The 22976-nt window shown below is 39.9% G+C and overlaps 1 protein-coding gene across 1 annotated transcript in view; it reads left to right on the top strand.

Annotated features, from left to right (window-relative positions):
- PPP2R2A (protein phosphatase 2 regulatory subunit Balpha) overlaps positions 1 to 22976 on the top strand; it is a 58671-nt gene that overhangs the window by 22304 nt on the left and 13391 nt on the right. The window contains exons 3-4 of the mRNA XM_084767169.1: positions 9360 to 9457; positions 20835 to 21000. Coding sequence (XP_084623295.1) covers positions 9360 to 9457; positions 20835 to 21000 — 264 coding nt within the window. The remainder of the gene's footprint in view (positions 1 to 9359; positions 9458 to 20834; positions 21001 to 22976) is intronic.

Consider the following 22976-nt stretch of genomic DNA (forward strand, 5'->3'; position numbering starts at 1 on the left):
GAAGGTGAGATGGCATTGAACTCAGGATCTGCTCTCTCCACCTGAGTGTTGGCAATGTAGGTTGCTTAAGTTGCTCTTCCTATAAAAGTATGTATGGTGTTCCTTTTGGTTAGGGTTTGTGAGGATATCAGTGGTGTAATCTTTTTATTTATTTATTTAACAATTTATTATGTATGCAGTGTTCTGCCTGCCTGTACACCTGCACACCAGAAGAGGGTACCAGATCTCATTATAGATGGTTGTGAGCCACCATGTGGTCATTGGGAATTGAACTCAGGACCTTTGGAAGAGCAGAGTGCTTTTAACCTCTATACAGAGTTTTTGTTGTTGTTGTTTTGTTTTGTTTTTGAGACAGGGTTTCTTTGTGTAGCCCTGGTTGTCCGAAACTCATTTTTCAGACCAGGCTGCCTCGAACTCATAGAGATCTGCCTGCCTCTGAAGGAGAGATAAACCTATTTTTTAGGATCCCAAGTGTGGGATCGGAACAGTCTTGCGAAAAAACAGGTGAGGTTATTAATCCATTAAAAGACAACCACTTTGTGCGGGAGCTTGATTGTTGCCAGCTAAAAAGATCCCGTGAACAGACTCTGGGAAGAGATAGATAAATGAGCCCAGAACTGGAGGCGGGGTTTTTGGAGACTTCAGATAGTTTTGGCTGTTCATGGCTCCACTTCGTGATGCTTATGGAGAGAACCTCTCAAAGGAAGACTTTGGGGCTCCAGCTCCTGCTGAGGTTCCGGGTTCTGGTTACTCCAGGTTCCAGCAGAAGAAATCCTGCTGATTACACCAGGAAAATCATTCCTTGAAACTGATATCCTTATGGTTTTGCTATTGTGTTCCTTAATCCTCATTTCCTATTGTTTTAGTTAGTCAAGTTATAGGTGACATAAGCTCGGTTAATAAGTTATAATAAAATATATTGGTTAAAAAAATTGAGCCTACAAGCCTCTACCCGCCCCCCCTCCCACAAGTGCTGGGATTAAAGGTGTGTGCCACCACACCTGGCCTGAAAAGTTTTCTTGATGTTTATTTTATGTTCATGTTTGATTGAAGATTTGTTTATGTCTGCTCTCTGGGCCTCTTAGCTTTTCATCTGTGAAGTGTGTGTATTAATGTAAACAAGTTTGCCTGTTTGTGGTAAGAATTAAATGATAGTACATTGCATGTGGCTCATAACAGCACTGTGCTGCACTGCACTGGCTCTCACTACAGGGTTGCATACTAGGATTTCTGAAGTGCCTATACTTTGGTCTCCTGACTGCCCACCTTCCTCCTGATTTCCAGTCTTTTGTACTGTAGCTGACAGCACAGGCTGACTGGGTTGTTGGTAAAACTCAGTGTGCTGTCTTTAAAAATTTTTATAACATCTTTTCATCTAAATTTTTGTATATTTGTAACCTATGAAAAACCAAATTTGAATAAAAAAATTGACCATGGACACAAGTGGACAGTGCTGTGTGTTCTCATTCTTATGGCCATGACAGTTATAGTTTGTAAAGCTTTTACAAAGACACCAGAAGAGACAGTTCTGATGTAAACAACTTATTTTGAAAATTAATTTTCTTTTTTTGTTTTGTTTTGTTTTGGCTTGGTTTTTGAGACAGTTTCTCTTTGTAACCCTGTCTGTCCTGGAACTTACTTTGTAGACCAGGCTGGCCTCGAACTCAGAGATCCATCTGCCTTTGTCTCCCAAGTGCTGGCAGTAAAGGTTTACAGCACCACTTCAGTGAGCTAAAGTGGACTGTTTGGAAGACAAAGGCCACAGCTATGTTGACCTTGATCTTAACATCCTAGGAGCAAGTTGGTCTTAAACTCATGTCTCAGTCTTTGGGTGGTTTCCTGAGTAGGACTTAAGAAGACTCAAGCAGTTTTATTTTAAAAAGGTATGCCACCCATCTCAGTCTGTCCATGCCCTGACATGAAGACAGTGGGAATACACAGGCTTGTGCTCTCCTGAACAAAAGAGGGAGTCAACAGTGGGGATTTGCCTCCAGATGCTTATACTACTGCTTTCTTGCCTCAGCCTTAGGTAAAAGAGAAATGAATATTCTAGTTAATGCCAAGTGGGAAGTCTTACCCAGTGAGATGCTTTACAGAGCAGCAAAATGAAACAAAATATTAATTGCTTCTAGGATGTTATGGTCAACATAGCTGTGGCCTTTGTTTTTCAAACAGTCTACTTTAGCTCATGGAAGTCTGAATATCACAGTATCACAACTGCCTTGCTCCATTTCCTCTGAAGTGAGAAGAGGAAGAAAGAAATAGTTATGGCCTGTTCCTCAGGGGTTGTGAGTAGGCCAAGTCCTTTTATTTTTGAAGGGAAGAGGTTTCCAAAGGACATTAAGTTTAACCTGCTCTACAAGGCTGGGTAGACATTGTTCCAAGAAACCAGATATGTGGGTTTAGTGGCATGACCTTAGGAAAAATAGTGAGGACTTTGAGCTCCCTCTAGAGGACAACAGTCTAAAAGGACCCTCCTAAAGTTCTTCAGGGAAAGAGGCTGAAGTTAGCCTTCCCTTTTAGTAAGAAGTTACTGCTTTACAAATACATTATCCTCTCCTTCTGGCTTTACAAAGCAAACAGGACCCAGAGTCTCACAAATGCTATACAGAGTTTCATTCCACTATGAGTATTTGCTTATAGTATGGAGAAAGGAGTCTTTCTGGGAAACAACAACAATGGTTTAGTCATATCTAAATAGCTTTGTGAGGACCAATGAAAAGATAGTGAAAATGGATTGTGGCCCCCCCCCCCTTTTTTTTTTTTGGTCTTTAGAGACAGGGTTTCATTGTGTAGCCTTGGCTGTCTTGGACTCAAATTGAGACCAGGCTGCCTGCCTCTGCCTCCCTAGTGCTGGGATTAAAGGTGTGTGCCACCACACCCAGCTGGATAGTGCCTTTAATTGGAATATAAGCATGTAATAAAATCTGTTTACTGCTCTGTTCTTGCCCTACTTCTTCAACATCTGGAAAGAAGAGGTACTGGAAGATTAATATCATGATGAGCCAAGGTATAGGCTTATGCCTAATTAAACAGGCAAACAAGGGAGCAAGAGAGATAGTTCAGTGGTTAAGAGTACTGCCTGCTCTTCTAGAAATCCTGAGCTCGATTCCTGGCAACCATGTGGTGACTCACAACCATTTATACAGAGATCTGATGCCCTCTTCTGGCATACAGGTGTACATGCAGGTAGAGCACTCGTATACATTAAATAAATAAATAAATAAATAAATAAATTTTAAAAAACACGTAAACTAGCTCACACTGACTTGCCTAAGCTTCAGAGCCTAGCTGACTACTGGACAGTTTTTCCAGGACCAGTGTTAGCAATGGTAAAGTTAGTCTGAGATGCATTGCTTTATAGCCTTTATTGTAGTCCATCCTTTTATTCTTTGTCTGTTTATTCCTTTTGGCAGAGCTTGTGTGAATTCAGTTATTTTTAAAATGTTAATTTTGTGCTAATGATTTGAGCAAAGACGTTTCTCTGTGTATGTATGTTTGTGTATGTATGTACGCATGTGCGTGCCTAGGGAGGCCAGTGGTTAAGGTCAAGTGTCTTCTTCGTGTTCACTTTATATGTTGCTGGTTATCAAATCCAGGACTTCAGAGATGCTAGGCATGCAGTCTACCAACTGAGTTACAGTTCTCGGTTCCTTTTTTAAAAAAGTTGTAGCATTGGCTCCTTCCTCCCTCCCTTTCCCTTCCCTCCCTCCCTTCCTCCCTTCCTCTCTTCCTTCCTTTCACTTCTTTAGATTATATTTTAAAGTATGGGGAGACAGGGATTATAAAAGCATATAAAAGGGACCCAAAAGCCAGCCTGAAGGGTCTTAATGGCCAAATGTAGAATGATTGCAATGTAGCATAGTTAATATAAATTTTAATGAAATATATACCTGTGAGGTCACACTGATAAGTGAACAAGAGGGAATTTTTAAAAAATGTGTAGCCACTTCTTTTCAAAGAAGTGGAGCTTTAAGCCCCCCTCCTCTTGAATTTGGCCTGCACCTAGTTACTTCTGTTCTAAGCACAGTGGGGCCCAGTGGGTAACTTCCCATAGGAGAAAACATAGATAGACAGAGGGTGGACTGTGTCATCAGTAAATCATGCTGATAGGATCGATTTAGTGACTTTTATGCTATGTTGTGAAAAAAACACCATAATTAATGCAACGTATAGGAGGAAGAATTTATTTTGGTTCACATAAGGGAGAGTTGTAATGGTGTGGGAGGCATGATGTCAAATGGCTGGGGCAGGAAGCTGAGAGATCATATCCTCAGCTTTAGACACAACCTCAAGTAGAGAGAATGAACTGAAATGGATATAAGTCTATGAACTTTGAAATTCTACCCATAGTGACATACTTTCTCCAACCTTGTCAAACAGTGTTGCCAATTGGGGACCATATGTTAAAAATACCTGAGCTTGTTAGGGACTTTTTTCCACTCTGACCACAAGGAGGATGTATGATAGTAATACTGTGACATGACTGGTCTGCTGACATTTGTGATTTTTCCTTCTTGCCAGGAACCCACAATTGGCAGCATCACCATAAAAAGAATGCATTTCACAGTCTCAGATTTTGGGATTTCCCACTGTATACTGCCCAGGATGCCCAGAATTGTTGAGTTTATCAAAGACAAGGCAGGCCTGGTGTGGTGTGGCGCACACCTGTAATCATGGCACTTGGGAGGCAGAGGCAGGCAGATCACTGAGTTCGAGGTCAGCCTGGTCTACAAAGTGAGTCTAGGACAGCCAAAACTACACAGAGAATTCTTGTCTCAAAAACAAAACAACAACAACAACAACAACAACAACAAAAACCCAAGACAGTTTGAGACACACAGGTCGGGGAAGCTAAGGAGACTATGAGGTCTTGGAACTGAAAAGACACAAGGGAGAATTCCAAATAACAGCACTATCAAGTTCACTTAAGATCTCTAAGCTGCTTTCTTATCTGTGACAAATATACCATAGCAATGCAAGGTGTAAACAATGATGGAAACTGAATGAGTCATCTACAGGAACTTGTGGACCATCTTTGTGACCTTCTGTAAGTCCAAAGTGGTGGGGAAAAGTTTCTGGAAGAGGCTTGATCTCTGTCAACTTTATGCATTTTTTGGTAAGTGTTTGCAAAGTGAATTACCTTTGTCAGAAGTCTGTATATTACTATTTACAGTTAAAGTAACAGCAGGCTGTTTTGTAGAAAAGTGAGGGAAAGCCTGTAGTAGTTTGAATGTATTATGAATGAATGCTTCATGGTTGTCAAGTGTGACCATGTGAGAAATGGGCTGTGTAACATTGCGGTCTTGTTCTCAGGAGACCCTAGCTCTGTGTAGTTGATGAACTCCAGGTTCTCTAGCAGAGGGTCATGGTCCTTTCTAGCCTTTCATTTTCCTCATTAGAAGTTTCCTAATCAAACAGTAGTATTTTCTCCAACCATTATACTCTTGTTCTTCCTATGTGGATTCGATAATCTGTTAATATGTCAAAGCACATGCTCTGTGAAAGATACCCAATCCTGAACACTGAAACCACTGCCTATTGGCAGAGTACAGCCGTGAGCATGTCCTCAGTGTCTTGTTATCCCCTAGTGGTTATACTTACTGACTTGTAGGGGATCATTGAGACTAGTGAAGGCTAGTGAGAAAGAACCTGGCAACCTGAGGATGGGACAGCTAGCTAGCTCTGTTGCAGCCTGTCAGGGATGCGGATGCTAGTCAGTGATGTAAAGTTACTGAAGTGCAGCTTGAATGCCAGGCAATACTTGCAGAATACTATCCTCCTTTAGTGTACCCTTCAAGGCTTTAAATCCAGGAAGCATGGTAGCAGGTGAGTAAAATATAAGACTAGGATTACAGAATGCCTGGGACATGTTTCTTAAGTGATAACAGATTTGCCAGGTTAACACAGAAGATTCACCACTACAGTGCTGAGGTGTTGGCATGCTACTGTCTTTTGATTGCTTTCTCATGTAGTCAATTGAGCAGTATGTATAGTATTTTGCTGTTTTTCATGGAGATGATATGGTAATGACTTTTATATCTTACCTGTGTCCCTGTCTAAGCTCTGGTAATTTGTCTCCCATCCTGATCTCTTTATTTTATCTAAACAGTATGGAACCTGCTTATAGGCAGCTTTCTGATACAAACCTGACTTTTTGTACTGAGCATCTACAATCACACAATACCCTTTGCTGAGATACTAAAATGCAGTAGTTCTCAGAAATAGGATTAAAAATTATCTTCCTTTGAAGTTTATGAGATTTAAAAGTACAATTAAAGATGCATAGCAGCTGGGAATACAGCTTAGCATGAGTTTGGCCTTTTACTTTGTATTTTGAAGTGCAGCTAGCAGGACCCTACAAATGAGATGGTTAGACACACTTTAGCAATTTATCCAAATTGAGTCTTCCCTTTATTTGTACTTACTTCCTCTTGGTTCTGGAGATGAATTGGGCTTCTGTGCACTATTAAGAATGTGCTCTACCTCAGAGCTCCCTTCAGTCCTTTTTAAGTTTAAAATAGAGGCTGGAAAGATGGCTCAGTGGTAAGAGCAGTGTCTGCTCTTCCAGAGGTCCTGTGTTCAATTCCCAGCAGCCACTTGGTGGCTTATAACCATCTATAATGAGACCTTGTGCTGACTTCTGGCATGCAGGTGTACATGCAGGCAGAACACTGTAAATGTAATAAATAAATCTTTTGTAGAAAGTTTAAAATAAGGAGGCATCTCTACATATTTATTTGGCCTTTATGTGCTAGGATTAAATTTTGCCTTTTATATTTCTTTTGGCATTATCACTATGATTTGTTTGTTCATTTGTTTTTCGAGACAGGGTTTCTCTGTGTAGCTCTGAATGTCCTGAAACTCTCTCTATAGACCAGGCTGGCCTCAAACTAATAGAGATCCACTTCCTTCTATCTCCCAAGTGCTGGGCTGAAAGGCATGTACCACCACACCCTGATATTATTTATTATTTGTAACATAACTCTCTAGCCTGGAGTTTCCTATGTAAACCAAGCTGACCTCAAACAGTCCTGCGTTTACCTTCTGAGGACTGGGATTATAAACCTGTTCTATGTATAGCTCTTATATTTATATGTGTGTGGGGTATATTCATGTCTGTGCACATGTGTATGTTGCGTGTTAACATGTATGTGGCATGAGCAAGTGTAAGGCAGAGGTCAGTCTTGTCACTACCTGATTTTGAAGATAGGATTTCACACTGAACCTAGGGTTCTTCTGGACAGGAACTTGACCCCTTAAGCTATCTATATAAGTCCTTGGTAGTTTTGTATGTGTGCGCACGTGTGCTGTTTTCTTCTTTTTATACAAGAACTAGGGTTGTCAGATATTCTCTGAAGATGGCTGGCTAGTAAATAGTTTTTACTATTTAGTACTAGGCTCCAGGAAGATGCTTGCGAAGAGAGTGGTAGGCCATAGATTCCAACCTGTGACTACAAATACCTTTCACATCTCTTATTTATCAGATATTTAAAAGATGTTCAGCTTGCTTCTTTTTCAGAAATCTTATGCATCTGTATTGGTTGGTTTCTTTCAAGTTGCTTCTTTGGAAAGTCATCCTCATTTAAAATTATAAAACAAGCCAGTTAATTGCATTGCCTCCCAGCTCCCAGCTGAAACTAGAAAATGGTAAAGTTGAGAATTTAGTCCATTAATATGCAGCATTCGTTGTTAATTATTACAGTTTCTGTATGCTACAAGTAGATGTTTTCCTTTGCATTTTAAAGCAAGCATTAGGATTTGGAATTCTTGGGTATCTGATCATCTTACCTGTTTATTATGCCACACAAAGGACCTTCAGAGTAGATGACAAGAACAGGCAAGGTAAAAATAGGTCATTAATGCTGCTGCTGTCAATCCCACCAACTTCATTCCACCCACAAAAGAAGTGATTATTTCATCTGCAAAGGGCAAACCTGCATGATAAGAGTTTAAAAAAGAGAAGCTGAATTCATAGAGTCCATTATAAACTCCTCAGTCTGAACTGATGTACAAGCTGATGCTGCCTTTTAAAGACTTCTTTTTTTTGCATAATTTATAGAGCTCTGTGTCTAAGATTTGCTGTTAGGTTGATAAGTATTGGGAGTTCCCTTTTCACTAATCATATGAGAATGTTCTAAGACTAAAAACAGTTCCCCCTGTTGTTAGCTTTCATGACACAATTCTGTTTTCAGACTGTTTGTCATAATGGTGTGTGTTCTAACTAACATAATTATTTTCTTTGCACCCAAGAGTGTATTACTGACTTACGAGAATAAGATTTGGGTTTATGACTATTAGAATGGCATCGGAAATTAGTTTTATACTAAAAATGTTTCCTCTCCTATTATACTTGTCTTAGATTTTTGTTTGCTTTTCAGACAGGGTCTCATGTAGCCAAGGCTGTCCTTGAAGTCTTGATCCTGTTGCCTCTGCCTCCCAAGTATTGGGGTTACTGGCACCACTACATTAGCTTCTTCCTGCCCTAATTTTGAAGGCTTTGAATTTGTATAAGCAAGCCTACCAGCAGAGATGGACACTTGCCTAGCATACTTCCTGTAGAGTTTGATCTGTAGTAATCCTTCCAGCATAACAAAACCAAAAATATCATCGTGCTCATTAAAAGTACATAAATAAAGCCAGGCATGGTGGCCTGTGTCTAACCCTCTAGAGGCTGAGGGGTCAGGATAGTGAGTTTGAGGCCAGCTTGAGCTTTTCAGCTAGTCCTTGTCTTGGAAAACCAAACCAACAAACAGTTTTAAGTTACACATTTAACAAAATAATTATTGTCCAATGGTGTTATTGTAAGATATTTCAGGAAGTGCAGGAAAGAAAATAAGTTAACCAGGAATTCAAGGCCAGCCCTTTTCCAAAAATCCACCAACTGATCTTTCAAGATGCATCAGTGGATGAAGTGTTCATAGTGCAAGCCTGGAATTCTTAATTCAGTCCCTGGAAACTATGTCAAGATGGAAGTTGGAGTTGCCCTCTGACCTTTATGTGCACACTATGGCATGTTCACCCCTCTGCAATTCACACATACACATGGTAATAATAAACCCAACCATCACCAACAAAAATCTCACAAATAGGTTTTTTTTAAAAAAAATTCACAAACTAAGTGAAATATTTACAAACCATTGACATTTATTATTATACATCTCATTGGTGGGATGGTTTCTTGTTAGTTTATTTGGAAGATCTCTCCCTCCTCCCCCCATGAAAGTGTTCACAAAAGGACTTTAGATCTCTTTGTTTCTAGCCATGGTGCTGCATGGATCTAGGATGTTGTTAGAAGCATCCTGAGTGAGTTGGGGGACAAAAACTGATGTCTTTTTGTTTTTGTTTCAATTATACAGCAGATATAATTTCTACAGTAGAGTTTAATCATTCTGGAGAATTACTAGCAACAGGAGATAAAGGTGGGAGAGTTGTCATCTTCCAACAAGAGCAGGAGGTAAGTAGTGAAAGTTCAGTGTCTCCTTTTCAGTTTGATTTACGACTGGAGTTTGTGCTGGAGCTTTAAACCCTGAGTAAATGTTCTGTCCGCAGATAGCTCGTGGTTTTTATTAGCGCTGTGTGTGTGTGTGTGTGTGTGTGTGTGTGTGTGTGTGTGTGTGTGTGTGTGTGTTTGTGTGCGCGTGCTGTTGTTGCTTTTATTTGAAAACCTATTTTAATTGTAAGAACCTTCAATTAGAGAAGAAGATAGGGAGTAGTTGAATCAAGCCAAGATATAACCAGACCTGAAGCCTTTGCCCGCAATGAGAAGTTGCCCTCCTCTCAACACTTAGCTGCTCTGTAATTGAGGGTGAAGTTGACTGGAAGAAAATCAGCCAAATTATTTTACGACCAGTTCATACAAAAACAATTACTTTCTAAGTCTTAAATGTTTGCCTTGCTCTTGCCCAGATGGGAATGTAATTAATGTATCAACGCAGTGATAGCTTTTAAAATAAGTTGTTGGGATGCTGTTCCTAGTCCTCCTTTAAAAAATGAAAAATTTTAATACAGAATCTATGGTTAAAGACATTCCAATTTTTTTCTTATGCACACTTGTAAATCAGATTGACAGGATTTCTTATAAGAATTTTGTATGGACAGTTTGTCATACTGGATGCCTCCAGGCTTACTCCAGTCAAGGTGTAACCTTTAAGACAATTAACTGGCTTTGAAACATCTGTCCCTCTCTATCTGTAACATACTCAAAGAATTTAATGTTGATAAATTGCAGGATTTTGCAAGTGTCTAAATCAAAACACAGGGTAAGGTTTTAAAGGATTGTAAAATTCCTTAAATAAGCAAAGAATCTAGTAATAATACGACTACTTTGCACTTCTATAGCGCCTTTGACCTGAGGATCTCAAAGTGCTTTAGAAACACTAATGAATTAATCCTCACAACACCCCCAGTGAGGTAGGTAATTTAATTTTAAAAGAAATGATTAATAGTGTCTGAATAGAAGATGCACAAACACTAAATATGTCTCCTTTTACTTTAACCATTTGGTTGGAAGAAAGTAAGAAAAATAAGACTCAAGCTTTTGCCTTACAAAGAATCATCTGGTGGGAAGGGAGGCTGAATCAGTTTTCTGTTTCTGGATTTCTTTTGAGCCAGGGTGTCAGGTAGCTCATACTGGCCTTGAACTTACTGTGTAGCCAAGTATGGCTTTGAACTTCTGATGACCTTGCCTCTACTTCCGGAGAGCTAGGAGCCACATCCTCAGCCCATTTGGTTTAATTTCAAACAAGTGGAAACTTGAATGTAATTATCTTTAAAATGAGGTACAATGGGACTTAGTTCCTTTCTTTACAAATAAAAATGTCAAGTTAGAAATAGAACAGCTGATCTCCAGAACTTTTGGCATGTTTTTTTCCCCCTGCCTTTTGTGTTAGATCCCCTCAAAATGCCCCTGAAAAAAAACATTTATTTACTTGTTTGTTTGATTATTTTGGAGACTGTGTCATATGGTCTAGGCCAGCAATGGATTTGGCAGAGTTTGACCTGGGTCTTCTGGCTCTGCTTTCCAAGCCCTGGGATTATGAGTGTGTGCCACTATAACTGGTTTAGAGAGAAACTTTAAAAATTAACTTTAATTACTGTATTTAATCTCGAGGACAAAGATTAAATCATACAAGATTTCCATTGGGGTGGGAGGTCCAGCTCCTCACTGAGGTCACTGCTATTTAAAGTGAAAGCTGTCAGCTGAAAGCTATCTTGGAACTACTTTGCATGAGAATGAAGTAATTTCCACCTTCTGAGGTGTTAATTTGTTATTAAAGTCAAATGAGATGCAAAAAGGGCGGGAATTTAGTACAAATTGGGGCAAATTATTGCTTTTATTTGATTTTAGTAGTTGTCCAAAGTATTATTCTAGAATCTTTCTCAAAGGGCCAGTGAGTGATTGGTAACAACTTGACATACTGGAGGGAAATTGCTTAAACAGTGTAAGAGTGTCACAAACTAAGTCCACATTTCAATCTAGTGTGTAGTTTCAGGCTGGTGAGACAGCTCAGTGGGTAAAGGTCCTTCAGCCAAGCCTGGTGCCCTTCCAACTTGATTCCCAGGACTCAAACGGTGGACAGTGATGACAGATTCCCACAGGTTTCTCTAGCTTCCTTATGAGACTGTGGCACACCTCCCATAGAAAGAAATGAATAATGCTCCTTTTTTTTTTTTTTTTTTTAAAGATGCTATTTTAAATAAGTACTGTTCTAGGAAGAAATTAGAATGGTTAACTTTTTGGTAATGACTCCATGATATGAAAAGGATTCTTTGAATTTGTTTATATGGATTATTTTGAGAATTACATAGTATAAAATGTGTTTTTAAGTTACAGGTTAAGCAACAGTGATGGCTTTCCCCCTAAAGCTTTATTTTGTTGGTATTCATTGATGTGTTTTAGTAATTAATTTTGCATGCTTTAAGCTGTGTCTTAAGGGACAGCTTTAGGTTTGTGTCAGTGATTATGAATGTGCAGAAGATCTGAGGGATTCACATCTATATTGGCATAAGTGTGTTGCTGGGAAAAAGAAAGATAATCTTTTCCTAATTTTTTAGGTTAAATCTCCCAAAAAGTCCATAAGAGGGATATATTGTTTGTTTAATTTTTGTTTTGTTTTTTTTTTCGAGACAAGGTCTCTGTGTAGCCTTGGCTGTCCTGTACTCACTTTGTAGACCAGGCAGGCCTCAAACTCAAAGCCATCCGCCTGCCTCTGTCTCCTGAGTGCTGGAATTAAAGGCATGTGCTACCACACCTGACTATATTGTTTATTTTAATAGGGAAATTGTGGCACAAAAGTAAAGAGAGATTTCCCTGTGGCTATGGTGTGGCCATGGTGTGGTAGATAAAACCTTCTAGTGTATCCTGAAATAGATTACCTATCTTCCTAATTTATTTTTACAATTTAAACTTTTGACAACAAAGGAGCTATCAAAAAGTTTCCTTTTTGGTGATAACTACAAGTTTTAGAAGCTCGGAGGGCTGCCTTTTGGTTTGTAATGGGTTTTCTTGCTTCCTTAGATGCTCAGCTGAGATGAGCAGTTGGAGTGACTGTTTTGCTTCTTTTCTTTTGAGGTAGAGTCTTGTTTTGCCGTCACTCTAGTTGACCTAGCTGTAGACCTTCTTACGCATACTCAGAACATTTGTTTCTGCCTTGCATTCTAACTCTTCTCTTCTGTCTCCTGTCTCCTTCCCACCCCTCCCTCCCTTTCATAAACTAGTTAGTGTTGCCCATATATACTCACGGAGGAGGGGCCATCCACTGGGCTCTGGGTAACCCACCACGGTCCACTCCTCCCTCCCTATCCTTCACCAACTGCCAGTAGATTTTAGCTAGGGGTGGACCCTCGTAAACCCCTTCTGGGTGCTGTCTGTCTGGATCCTTGTTTAAGTCTTGTGCAGGTAACCAATTCTGTGCGTTCACTAGTGCAGCAGCCTGATCTTGTCCAGAACACATCTCACAGCATTCTTCCCCAACTCCTGGCTCTTACACTGTTCCCATCTTTTCTGGGATATCTATTGAGGAGAAGGTAAGGAAGTTAATATATTTAGGTCTGAACCCTCACTGTCACTTAATTCTTAGTGTTGTGATCAGTTGCTAGTCTCTGCATTTTTAAAAGGTGCCCACTGCAAAAAGAAGCTTCTCTGGCTGAAGTTGAGTATAAGAAATCTATGAACATAAACATAAACATTTAGAAGGCAGTTTGACAGCATGGGGCATTTAACAAAAAACAAACAACATACTAAAAACAACAAAAAACATAATAGGGCCACCCCCGCCCCCACCTTCAGCCTATGACCTTCTCAGCCATGGGCCTCGGGTCAAGTTTATAGCACCAGATACGAATTACCTCCTGTAGCATAGACCTTAAATTCAACTACAAAGTAGTTGGTTACCTCTTAACAGCCATTCTACTGTGCTAAGTGGGCACATCTTACTTGTTAAGATCAGTGTTGTAGTGTGCAGGGTCCAGTGCTGGTTAAGAACACTAATGTCAAACCGGGCATGGTTGTGCACGCCTTTAATCCCAGCACACGGGAAGCAGAGGCAGGCAGATCAATATGAGTTCGAGGCCAGCCTGGTCTACAAAGCTAGTCAAAGACAGCCAAGCTACACAGGGAAAGCCTGTCTTGAAAAAGAACACTGATGTCTCTTCTTGCCCAGCAGCCTGTGTAGCACCTTTCCTCTATGGAAGCCAGCCAGTGGGGAAGTTTCTCCATCATTCCAGATTTATTTCTCTGTCTTGCAATCAGCCTGTGGTGTTTGTCAATAGAGTCTTTTTCTCTAGTTAACCAAGAGCAATGACAATAGCCTGTCTTGTTTTGGGTCCTTCTGGGGCCCCTCTGACTATGACTTGAAAGGAGCAAACCTTGGACTGAGATTTTCATTTCATAACCTGTATTTTCTGGCCATAGCATTGTGCAACCATTCAGGGTACCTTCCTTCAAACTCGTTTTAAAATTGTATTTTTATACCAAAAATTTCCTTTTATTAAAAAAAAAACTATATTTTTACAAAGTAGTAGCTTCTCGAAGGCTTTTTCATCCTTGGTGTTAAGCAATTGAGTGGGGTTGTTTCCTGGAGTTTTTTTCTCCAATATGTAAGAGGCTAGTGATTTGTGTATGTTAATTTGGTATCCTGCTACTTTGTACAAAGGGATCTCTTAGGTATATTTTGACTTCTTCCTGTCCTGTTTGTATTTCCTTTATTTGGTTTTCTTGTCTTTTAAAAATTTTATGTTTATAGGTGGTTTACCTGAATGTATGTTGTGCACCATATGTATACCTGGTGCCTGTGGAGCCCAGAAGAGGGAGTTAAATCTCCTGAAACTGGAGTTGCAGAGCTGAGGACTAGGCCTGGGCCCTTTAGAAGAGCAGCTGGCGCTCTTAACCACTGAGCCCCTGGTTCTCTTAGTGCCTTGCGGTACTGAATAGGAGTGAAGAGAGTGAACACCCTTGTCTTATTCCTGGCTTCACTGTAAATGCTTTGGGGTTTCCCCCATGTAATGCTGGTCATGGTTTGTCTTATATAGTCTTTATTATGTTGAGATATTCTTTCTATTCCAGTTATCTTCAGGTCTTATGAAGGAACGTTGAATTTGTCAAAAGCCCTGCATCTATTGTGATGGCCGTGCGGTTTCTGTTCCTTAGTTCATTTCATACCATTTATTGACTTACACGTTGAGCCATCCACCTTGGCATCTCTGGAATGAAATCAACTTGATGATCTGTTTTATGTGTTCTTGAGTTCATTCAGGTGGCAAGATTTTTAAGTTTGAATTTTTTGTTTTTGCCCCCCCCCCCCCCCCCGCCCCCCTTTTTTTTTTTTTTTTTTTTAAAGAATTTTGTTTCTAAGCTTATCAGGGTAGTTGGTCTGTGGTATATTATTGTTGCATCTTTGGGTTTGGTGTCAGGTGATACTAATAAAAAGATTTTGGTACTGTGTCCTCTTTCTGTTTTATGGACTAGTTGGAAAAACATTAGTTTTTGTTTTTTAAAAATTTATTTATTTATTATGTATACAACATTCTGCCTGCATGTATGATTGCCCACCAGGAGAGGGCAGTAGATCTCATTGTAGATAGTCATGAGCCACCATGTGCTGGCTTTGAACTCAGGACCTCTGGAAGAGCAAACAGTGCTCTTAACTTCTGGGCCATCTCTCCAGCCACAGCATTGGTGGTGTTGGTTTTTTTTTTTTTTTTTTTTATGGTCTAGGTTGGGAGATGACTACTATTACTTCTTCCTCCTCCTCCTCTTCTCCCCCTCCTCCTCCTCCTCCTCCTCCTCCCTCTTCCCCTCCATCACTTTAACAAAAAGGCTATCTCTCCCCACAGAAAGGTATATGCCACCATCATAACGGAAATTGTCATTTGTTTAGTTATGTGTCTTAGTTAGGGTTTCTATTGCTGTGACCCTGGCCAACAACTCTTAGAAAGAAAAACACAGAATTGGGTCAGGCTTACAGTTTGGAGGTTTGGTTTATTTTCCTCATGGTGGGAAGCACATCAGTGTACAGGTGGGCATGGCGCAGGCATCTGAATAGTCTGAGGCACACTTAGTCCAACAGTGCCACACTCACTCCAACATGGACCTATGGGAGCCATTTTTTATTCAGACTACCACAGTATGTTTTTGGATGTGTGTGTATATACACATGTCATGTGCACATGTGAAGATCAGAGAACAGCTTGGGGGAGTCAGGTCTTTTCTACCATATTGATTTAAGGAAGTTGAATTTTGGTTTGGTTGTCAGGCTTAGAAGCAGCCTGCTGCTGAGCTGTGTCAGTCCCTAGTTGGGAGATATTTTTGCTGTTGTCTTTGTTTTTTGAGACAGGGTTTTTCTTTGTAAGACCTAACAGTTTGCTGAGTTTTGTTGTTATCTGCTCTAATAGATTCCTTTTTATTTTAAATTTTATTAACTTTGGTCTTCTTTCTTTTGGTTAGTTTGGCTAAGGGTTTGCCTGTCATTTTTTTCTTTTCAAAGAACTAGCTCTTTGGTTGGCTGACTGTATTGTTGTTTTGCTTCTGTTTTATCAGTTTATGCTCTGCTCTTTCTTCACCATCTCTTTCCACCTGCTGTTCCTTTTCCAGAGTTTTAAGGTGCATCATTGAGCGAATTCTCTAACTTGTTAATACAGGCGCCTAGAATTATAAACTAAGGCTGCCTTAATCATCATATCACATAGGTTTAGAAAGGTTACTGTTTTCATTTTTATTTGACCTGGAAATAATTCTCCTCCTCCTTCTCATCCTCCTCCTCCTCCTTCTTCCTTCTTCCTTCTTCCTTCTTTTGGTTTTTCGAGACAGCGTTTTTCTGTGTATGTTAGCCTTGGCTGTCCTGGACTCTCTTTGTAGACCAGGCTGGCCTCAATTCACAGCGATATGGCTGCATTTGCCTCCCTCTTCTAAATTTCTTAAGAGTTTTTCTTGCTGTTAACTTCGTATCTTACTCCACTGTGAGCAAATAAAATGCCATGAATTATTTTTTGTTTTCCTGTGTTTGTTAAGACTTGCAAGCCTTTAAATCCCAGCACCCTGGGCAAAGGCCAGTGGATCACTTGAGTTCGAAGCCAGCCTGGAGAGCAAGTTCCAGGACAGCCAGGGCTATATACACAAGAGAAACCCTGTTTGACCTCCCTCCCTCCAGGGGAGGGGAAAAAAAAAAAAAGACTTGCTTCCTGCCTTAAATAGATTGTGAGAAAGTTCCATGGGCTGCTTTAAAAAGTATATTCTACAACATTTAGATGAAATGGATGTTCTATCAATGTTTATTAAGTTTCTTTGGCCTATAATGTGATTTAATTATTATTATTTTTTCTTGGTTTTTTGAGACAAGGTTTCTCTGTGTAGCCTTGGCTGTCCTAGACTCACTTTTTAGACCAGGCTGGCCTCAAATTCACAAAGATCCGCCTGCCTCTGCTTCCTGAGTGATAAGATTAAAGGCATGCGTCACCATGCCTACCTGTGATTTAATTCTTAATATTTCTCTTTTTGTTTGTTTGTTTGGATAACCTGTCAATTGTGGAAAGCGAGGTTTAGAAGTCACCTACTACTGTTATGCTGGGGTTTGTCTGTGGCTTTACATCTGCTGTTTTATGAAATTGGGCATGTGGTTGTATTCGGGATGTGTCATTTCAGACTCATACTCCACTTGATGGATTGGCCACCTAGTCAGTGTGAAGAGGCCTTTGTGTTTTCTCACTAACTGTGGTTTGAAGTCTGTTTTTATCAGCTATTAGTGACACCTGCTTGTTTCTTATATGATTGGAAATGATAGGAACAGTTTTTCCATTCTTTCACCCTGAAGTAGTGGGGGGGCTGCATTTCTTGGGGTCAACAAATAGATGGGACCCCTATTTGCATCTAGCCATAATCTGTGGCTTTTGAACGGAGAATTGAGATCATTAATATTCAGAAGTTATTAAAGAATATGTAGTTGGCTTCTGACATTTTGTAATGTTTGGTGTTTCTTTGTCTCTTTTATCTATTACTCTAGTGTGCATACATGCGTGAGTGCGTGTGTTTTAATGTGCATTTGTGTTTTGCTTGTATGTATGTCTATGTAAGGGTGTTTGGTCTCCTGGAATTGGAATGGCAGACAGTTGTGAGCTGTCATGTGGGTGCTGGGAATTGAACCTTGGTCCTCTGGGAAAGCAGCAAGTGCTCCTAACTGCTGAGCAATCTTTTCCAGCACATGGTTTATTCTTTCTGTGGCCTTGTAGATGGGTTGGTTGTTCTCTTCCTTAGATCTTCTGTAAAACTGACTTCATGCTCATATATTGCTTTAGTCTTTTATTGTTGTTTTTCAAGACAGGGTTTCTCCGTGTAGCTCTGGTTGTCCTGGAACTTCATCTGTAGACCAAGCTGGCCCTGATCCTCCTTTCAGAACTGGGACCTTCTGGCTTTGCAAGTTTCAGTTGCTGTTCTCCTTTTACTGATGGGCCTGCCTCCTTATGTGACTTGCTATTTCATTCTTGTTGCTTTGAGTTTACTTTCTTTGTTTTGTGTATTTGATGTTTATATTATGTTTTGATGAAGGAGATTCCTTTCTGGTTGTCTGTGCCCTGAAAGTCTCCTGTATCTGGATTGTCCTCTTATCTCTTCCTAACTGGTCATGTGGCTATTCACAGTTAAATTTACTAAAAGAATAGGTAAGCCCACTAAAGTCCTGGTGTGGGAGAAAGAGGAAAGGGGTAAGATGGCTGTGTTTGTGGTAGTGAGGCTGTTGCTATTCTCTGGGCCTCCGCCTGAGATTCTATCATTACACCCTCCTGCTCCTGTGGGATGCAGTCTTAGAACTGCTAAAGTGTGTAAGATGTTAAAAAAAAATATGGGTGACCTTGAACTTGTCAGTGGTGCAGTTCATGAAAATAACCAATAAACCCACCCTAAAAGCTGAAAAAAATGGATGAATGAGTAGAGGAACATTGCCAAGTCTTTTCTGTTCCATGTGCTGTCTCCTAGCACCACCTTTTATTCATTCTTCTGGCTGCTACTGCTCAGGTGGAAATCTTGACTGAAGGCTTGCTATATGCTAGATACTAATACAGGTGCTGAGGATAAACCACCTGTAAATGAGTTGGTGAAGAAAATAGATTCTTCTGATCAAAGGTAGCAAACTAAGAAAAAGGGACTTGAAAAGACCATGCAAGAAAATCAAGCACAGATCATTTTTTAATGCATCATCATTCTCTTGAGGTGTAGGAGAGCTGTTTCGTTGTTGTTGTTGTTGTGTGTGTTTGTTTGTTTTTTAAAGCAAAACCTAGAAAGCCACCGTCTGAATTTTACCTGTTTTGAATACAAGACAATTTCTTTTTTCATACTTGTTCACTGTCCTGGATCCAGTAGAGAACAGTGCTGTGATGGTCACTTAAGCTCTATGCAGGTTCTTCTGTTGGAGGGAAAGCCTAGAGCTGGCTGCAGGTTCACTTTACAGTCTGAGCTGTCTTTTTGTCAGGAATGAGGTTCTTCTTCACTGCTCTTCTGCAGTGGCTCCTTTGAACCTTAAGATACACTTTTCTCTGGTAAAATGTTTTCCCTTGGGGAAAAGGTGTTTCTTTTAGACTGAAGCTGCCAACTGCTCCTTGGTTTTGTCTTGGGAGCTTTTTGTAAATAGATTGAAATTGATCATGTGTGGGCCTTGTGTGATTTTTGAGGAATCTTTAGAATGGTATGCTGGCTTTGTTTCTGAAGTGTTTGTTTTTATAGGTTTGTGGTGTTTGTTAAATATAGTGGGTAGCTTGCTTCTCCTCATTCTGTACACTGGGTACTTAAAGCTTCTCTTCTGACACAAGGGATTTTGTTACTCTCCCCTTTAAGCCTTAGGTATTCATAGTACTGTATACTGTTGTTCCTTGTCTAAATATGAGTTTTTAAAAAGCTACGACAGTATTCACAATAATAAATCAATTGTAGTTCTATTTATTATTTCATATGAGGATGGTTGGGTAAATTTAGGTGGGAGAGTGACAGCATGTGATATTTGAGTATACAGGAAAAAACCCCCAAAACAACGGAATTTGCCATATGAGTATAGCAGGAGTACAAAACTGAGATTGACTTGCACACCAGCACGCTCCCAGGGTGGGTATATTCTTGGTAGTTTGGCCAACCCACCCACTAATAATTGATGTGTGCAAGAATAACTGGCTGAATAGTCTAGATTATGCCATTAGAAAAAACAAACCAGGGGCTGGAGAGATGGCTCAGAGGTTAAGAGCACTGTCTGTTCTTCCAAAGGTCCTGAGTTCAAATCCCAGAAACCACATGGTGGCTCACAACCATCTATAGTGCAATCTGGTGCCCTCTTCTGATGTGCAGGCACACATGGGAGCAGAATACAAAATATATTTAAAAAATAAATCTTTTTTTAAAAAAGCATTTATTTTCCAGTGTAATGTAACTATTCTTCTAATGTGGGTTAGGAACAGGCTATTTTGCTAACTGTAAACATTTCAGTTGATAATTTGGTTTTCATTAAAAATAATTGCCTACTCATACCATTGTATTTTTATTTAAACTATTTTTCCAAAGGTTGTCTTTTGAATTAAATTTACATTTTTTCCATGAAAGTGTTCTAATTGTGTGATAGGTCACAAGATGAAATTGTAAGTGTAATTATAGTTCTCCCTTTTGCTAGGCTATACCAGTACACTGAAGTGTTTCACAAGTAGTGTTCAGTTCTACTCCCTTCAATTAAACAGCAGACGGCACTGAGTGAACCAGGGAAGCACCACTGTTCTGTGATCAGGGCTCAGGAGAGGAAGCCGTGTAGCAGAGGTTCAGGCAGGCATTGCCAGGATGCTGACACATACTTAATTGCTAGCAAAGTTATTGGTAGTAGGGGTCACATTGGTTCTTGGATTTATAAGAGCCCTGTTCTTAAGAGTTTTTCAGTAGTAAAATATAGAAAGGGAGCTTCAGAAAGGACAAGGAAGACCAACCATCCTATTAGATAACATCAGACAAAATGGGTTTCTGAGCAGTGTCTCCCTAAGTTTTACATTTTAGATGGTTTGTATCTGTTATTGTGGGTGTACAGAGTTCTTCTCTAGCAGTGCGACCATGCTACTTAATATGCAAGTTAATCAAATCAGTCTGTACTTGGTCCACTGTTTCCCAATTGAATGACGCTTGTTTACGAAATGTTTCCTTCTTATTCTTTGTAAAGCTTTCTTACTCCTTGAAGGACTTTTAATTACAGAAAACAGTGTAGTAGTGTGTAAGGTAGAGCTGCCTAGTGGGCTTACCTACAATTTTCAAAGTCTGTTAAGTTGATTGTGGTTTGATATATTTCTCAACATAGTCCAAATATTTTTTTTTTCTGTTGTAGAACAAAATCCAGTCTCATAGCAGAGGAGAATACAATGTTTACAGCACCTTCCAGAGCCATGAGCCAGAATTTGACTACTTGAAAAGCTTAGAAATAGAGGAGAAGATCAACAAAATTAGGTGGTTACCCCAGAAAAATGCTGCCCAGTTTTTATTGTCTACCAACGGTAAGTGTGTATCTTCTGTTTTCAGGTACCAAGATGAGCACATGCCCTGTAGAAGACACAGCCCTTTCCTTAGAGTGTACAGTGTACTGCTTTTGCTTCTTTCATTGTTTATGTGCAGGTTTCAGATTCTTGGGTACCAATTTTTATTTAGGCTGGTTTGTATTCCTGCCTCCTGTGGCTGATGCTGAATAGTATTGAATATTCCTTACTGGTTTACATAAAAATAGCAGTGTCTGTATACAGTACTCTTGGGAATGTATGTTAACATGGTGCCTTGGCATGCAGAACCAGTGCTCAGAAGATGTTCATTTCCTTTCCAAACTCTGCAGGGGATGATTTTTGTGCCAAGTTGATCTCTAGGAGAGCACCCTTCTTCCATGATTTCTATTAGCTTTTATCACTTTCTGTTCTACAAGCCACATGGCTGGAAGAAGATACTTCCCATATTAACTGTACCTATATAAGGAAAGTTGTTAATGGGGGTTATTAGAGCTGTGTGAGATGTGGGCCAAAATTTGAAGACTTGTGTGACAGATTAAGAGTTGAATGATTGGCCGGACGTGGTGGTGCACACCTTTAATCCCAGCACTTGGGAGGCAGAGGCAGGCGGATTACTGTGAGTTCAAGGATAGCCTTGATTGGGGCTGGAGAAATGGCTCAGCGGTTAAGAACACTGACTATTCTTCTAGGGGACCCACGTTGTTTCCAGCACCCAACAGGCAGCTCACAACCATCTCTATCTCCAATTCCAGGGGATCTGACACCCTCACACAGACATATGTGCAGGCAAAACACCAATGCACACGGAAAAAAACAGTTAAATGATTTTCCCCCTATAAAATATGACTTATTGGGGGCTGGAGAGATGGCTCAGAGGTTAAGAGCACTGTGTGCTCTTCCAGAGGTCCTGAGTTCAATTCCCAGCAACCACATGGTGGCTCCCAACCGCCTATAATGTGATATGATGGCCTCTTCTGGCATGCAGGTGCACACATATACATAGTAATAAATAAATAAATAAATAAATAAATAAATAAATAAATAAATGTTTTTAAAAATATTGCATCATCAAGACTTTGAGATTAAAGAGATAGGGTTGGTATTTGGAGCTCTGGGTGGCATGGCCTATAAAAACTTAGATTAAAACTTTTTTGAGGCTGACACATGTTAGCAGCAATGTCACATTTTCTCATCTAACTATTAATAGAAGCAACGCTTAGCACTTACACCTTTCTATTTGCAGAGTGTAGACTCATGACCACTTAGGGTAACACAGTCCTTGATCCCCACTATGCCCTGGAGTCTACTGCATTGAACTTATGGGAATGCAGTCCATAATGTATTGCCACTCCTGATCCATGCCTCTTTGGGGACCTATTTTTCTCTTAGTTAAATTTTTCTTGTAAACTGAGGTACTTCAAGTAGCATTCAGACTCCCCCCCCCCTCCCCAAATCAGGCAATACATGATTATACTTTTTTTTTTCTTAACTTTTAGAAACAAATATACCTAGTGTGTGTGTTATACATTGTAGAGTTCCTGTCTTGGAGTGTTTGTTTTTCAATACAAAGGATTGAACCTGGGGCCTTACACATTTTAACCGAGGCAAGAACTCCACCATTAATTCTGTCTCCAAGGGTGGGTCCTACTTTTCAGACAGGGCTTATCACGTAGCCCAGGCTTATTTGGAATTTGCAGAGATCTGCCTCCCTCTGTTTCCTGGGTATTAGGATTAAAGGCATGAATCATCACGCCCAGTTTCCCTTCTTTCTTTCCTCTTCTTTTTGGACATAGATTCTGGATACGTTGTATATACTGGTCTTGAACTTGCTTCTAGCTCAGGTGCACCTGAACTTGGGATCCTCCTGTGTTAGCTTCCCCAGGTTAGGATTGCAAGTTTGAGTACAAGGTCTACTTCATGGCAGTTCATTTCATAGTGTTACACTTTTTCTTTTTCTAAACAAAAAAAAAATTTTT

Source organism: Acomys minous, assembly GCF_964271855.1.
Source record: "Acomys minous genome assembly, chromosome: 18".
Lineage (NCBI taxonomy): Eukaryota > Metazoa > Chordata > Mammalia > Rodentia > Muridae > Acomys > Acomys minous.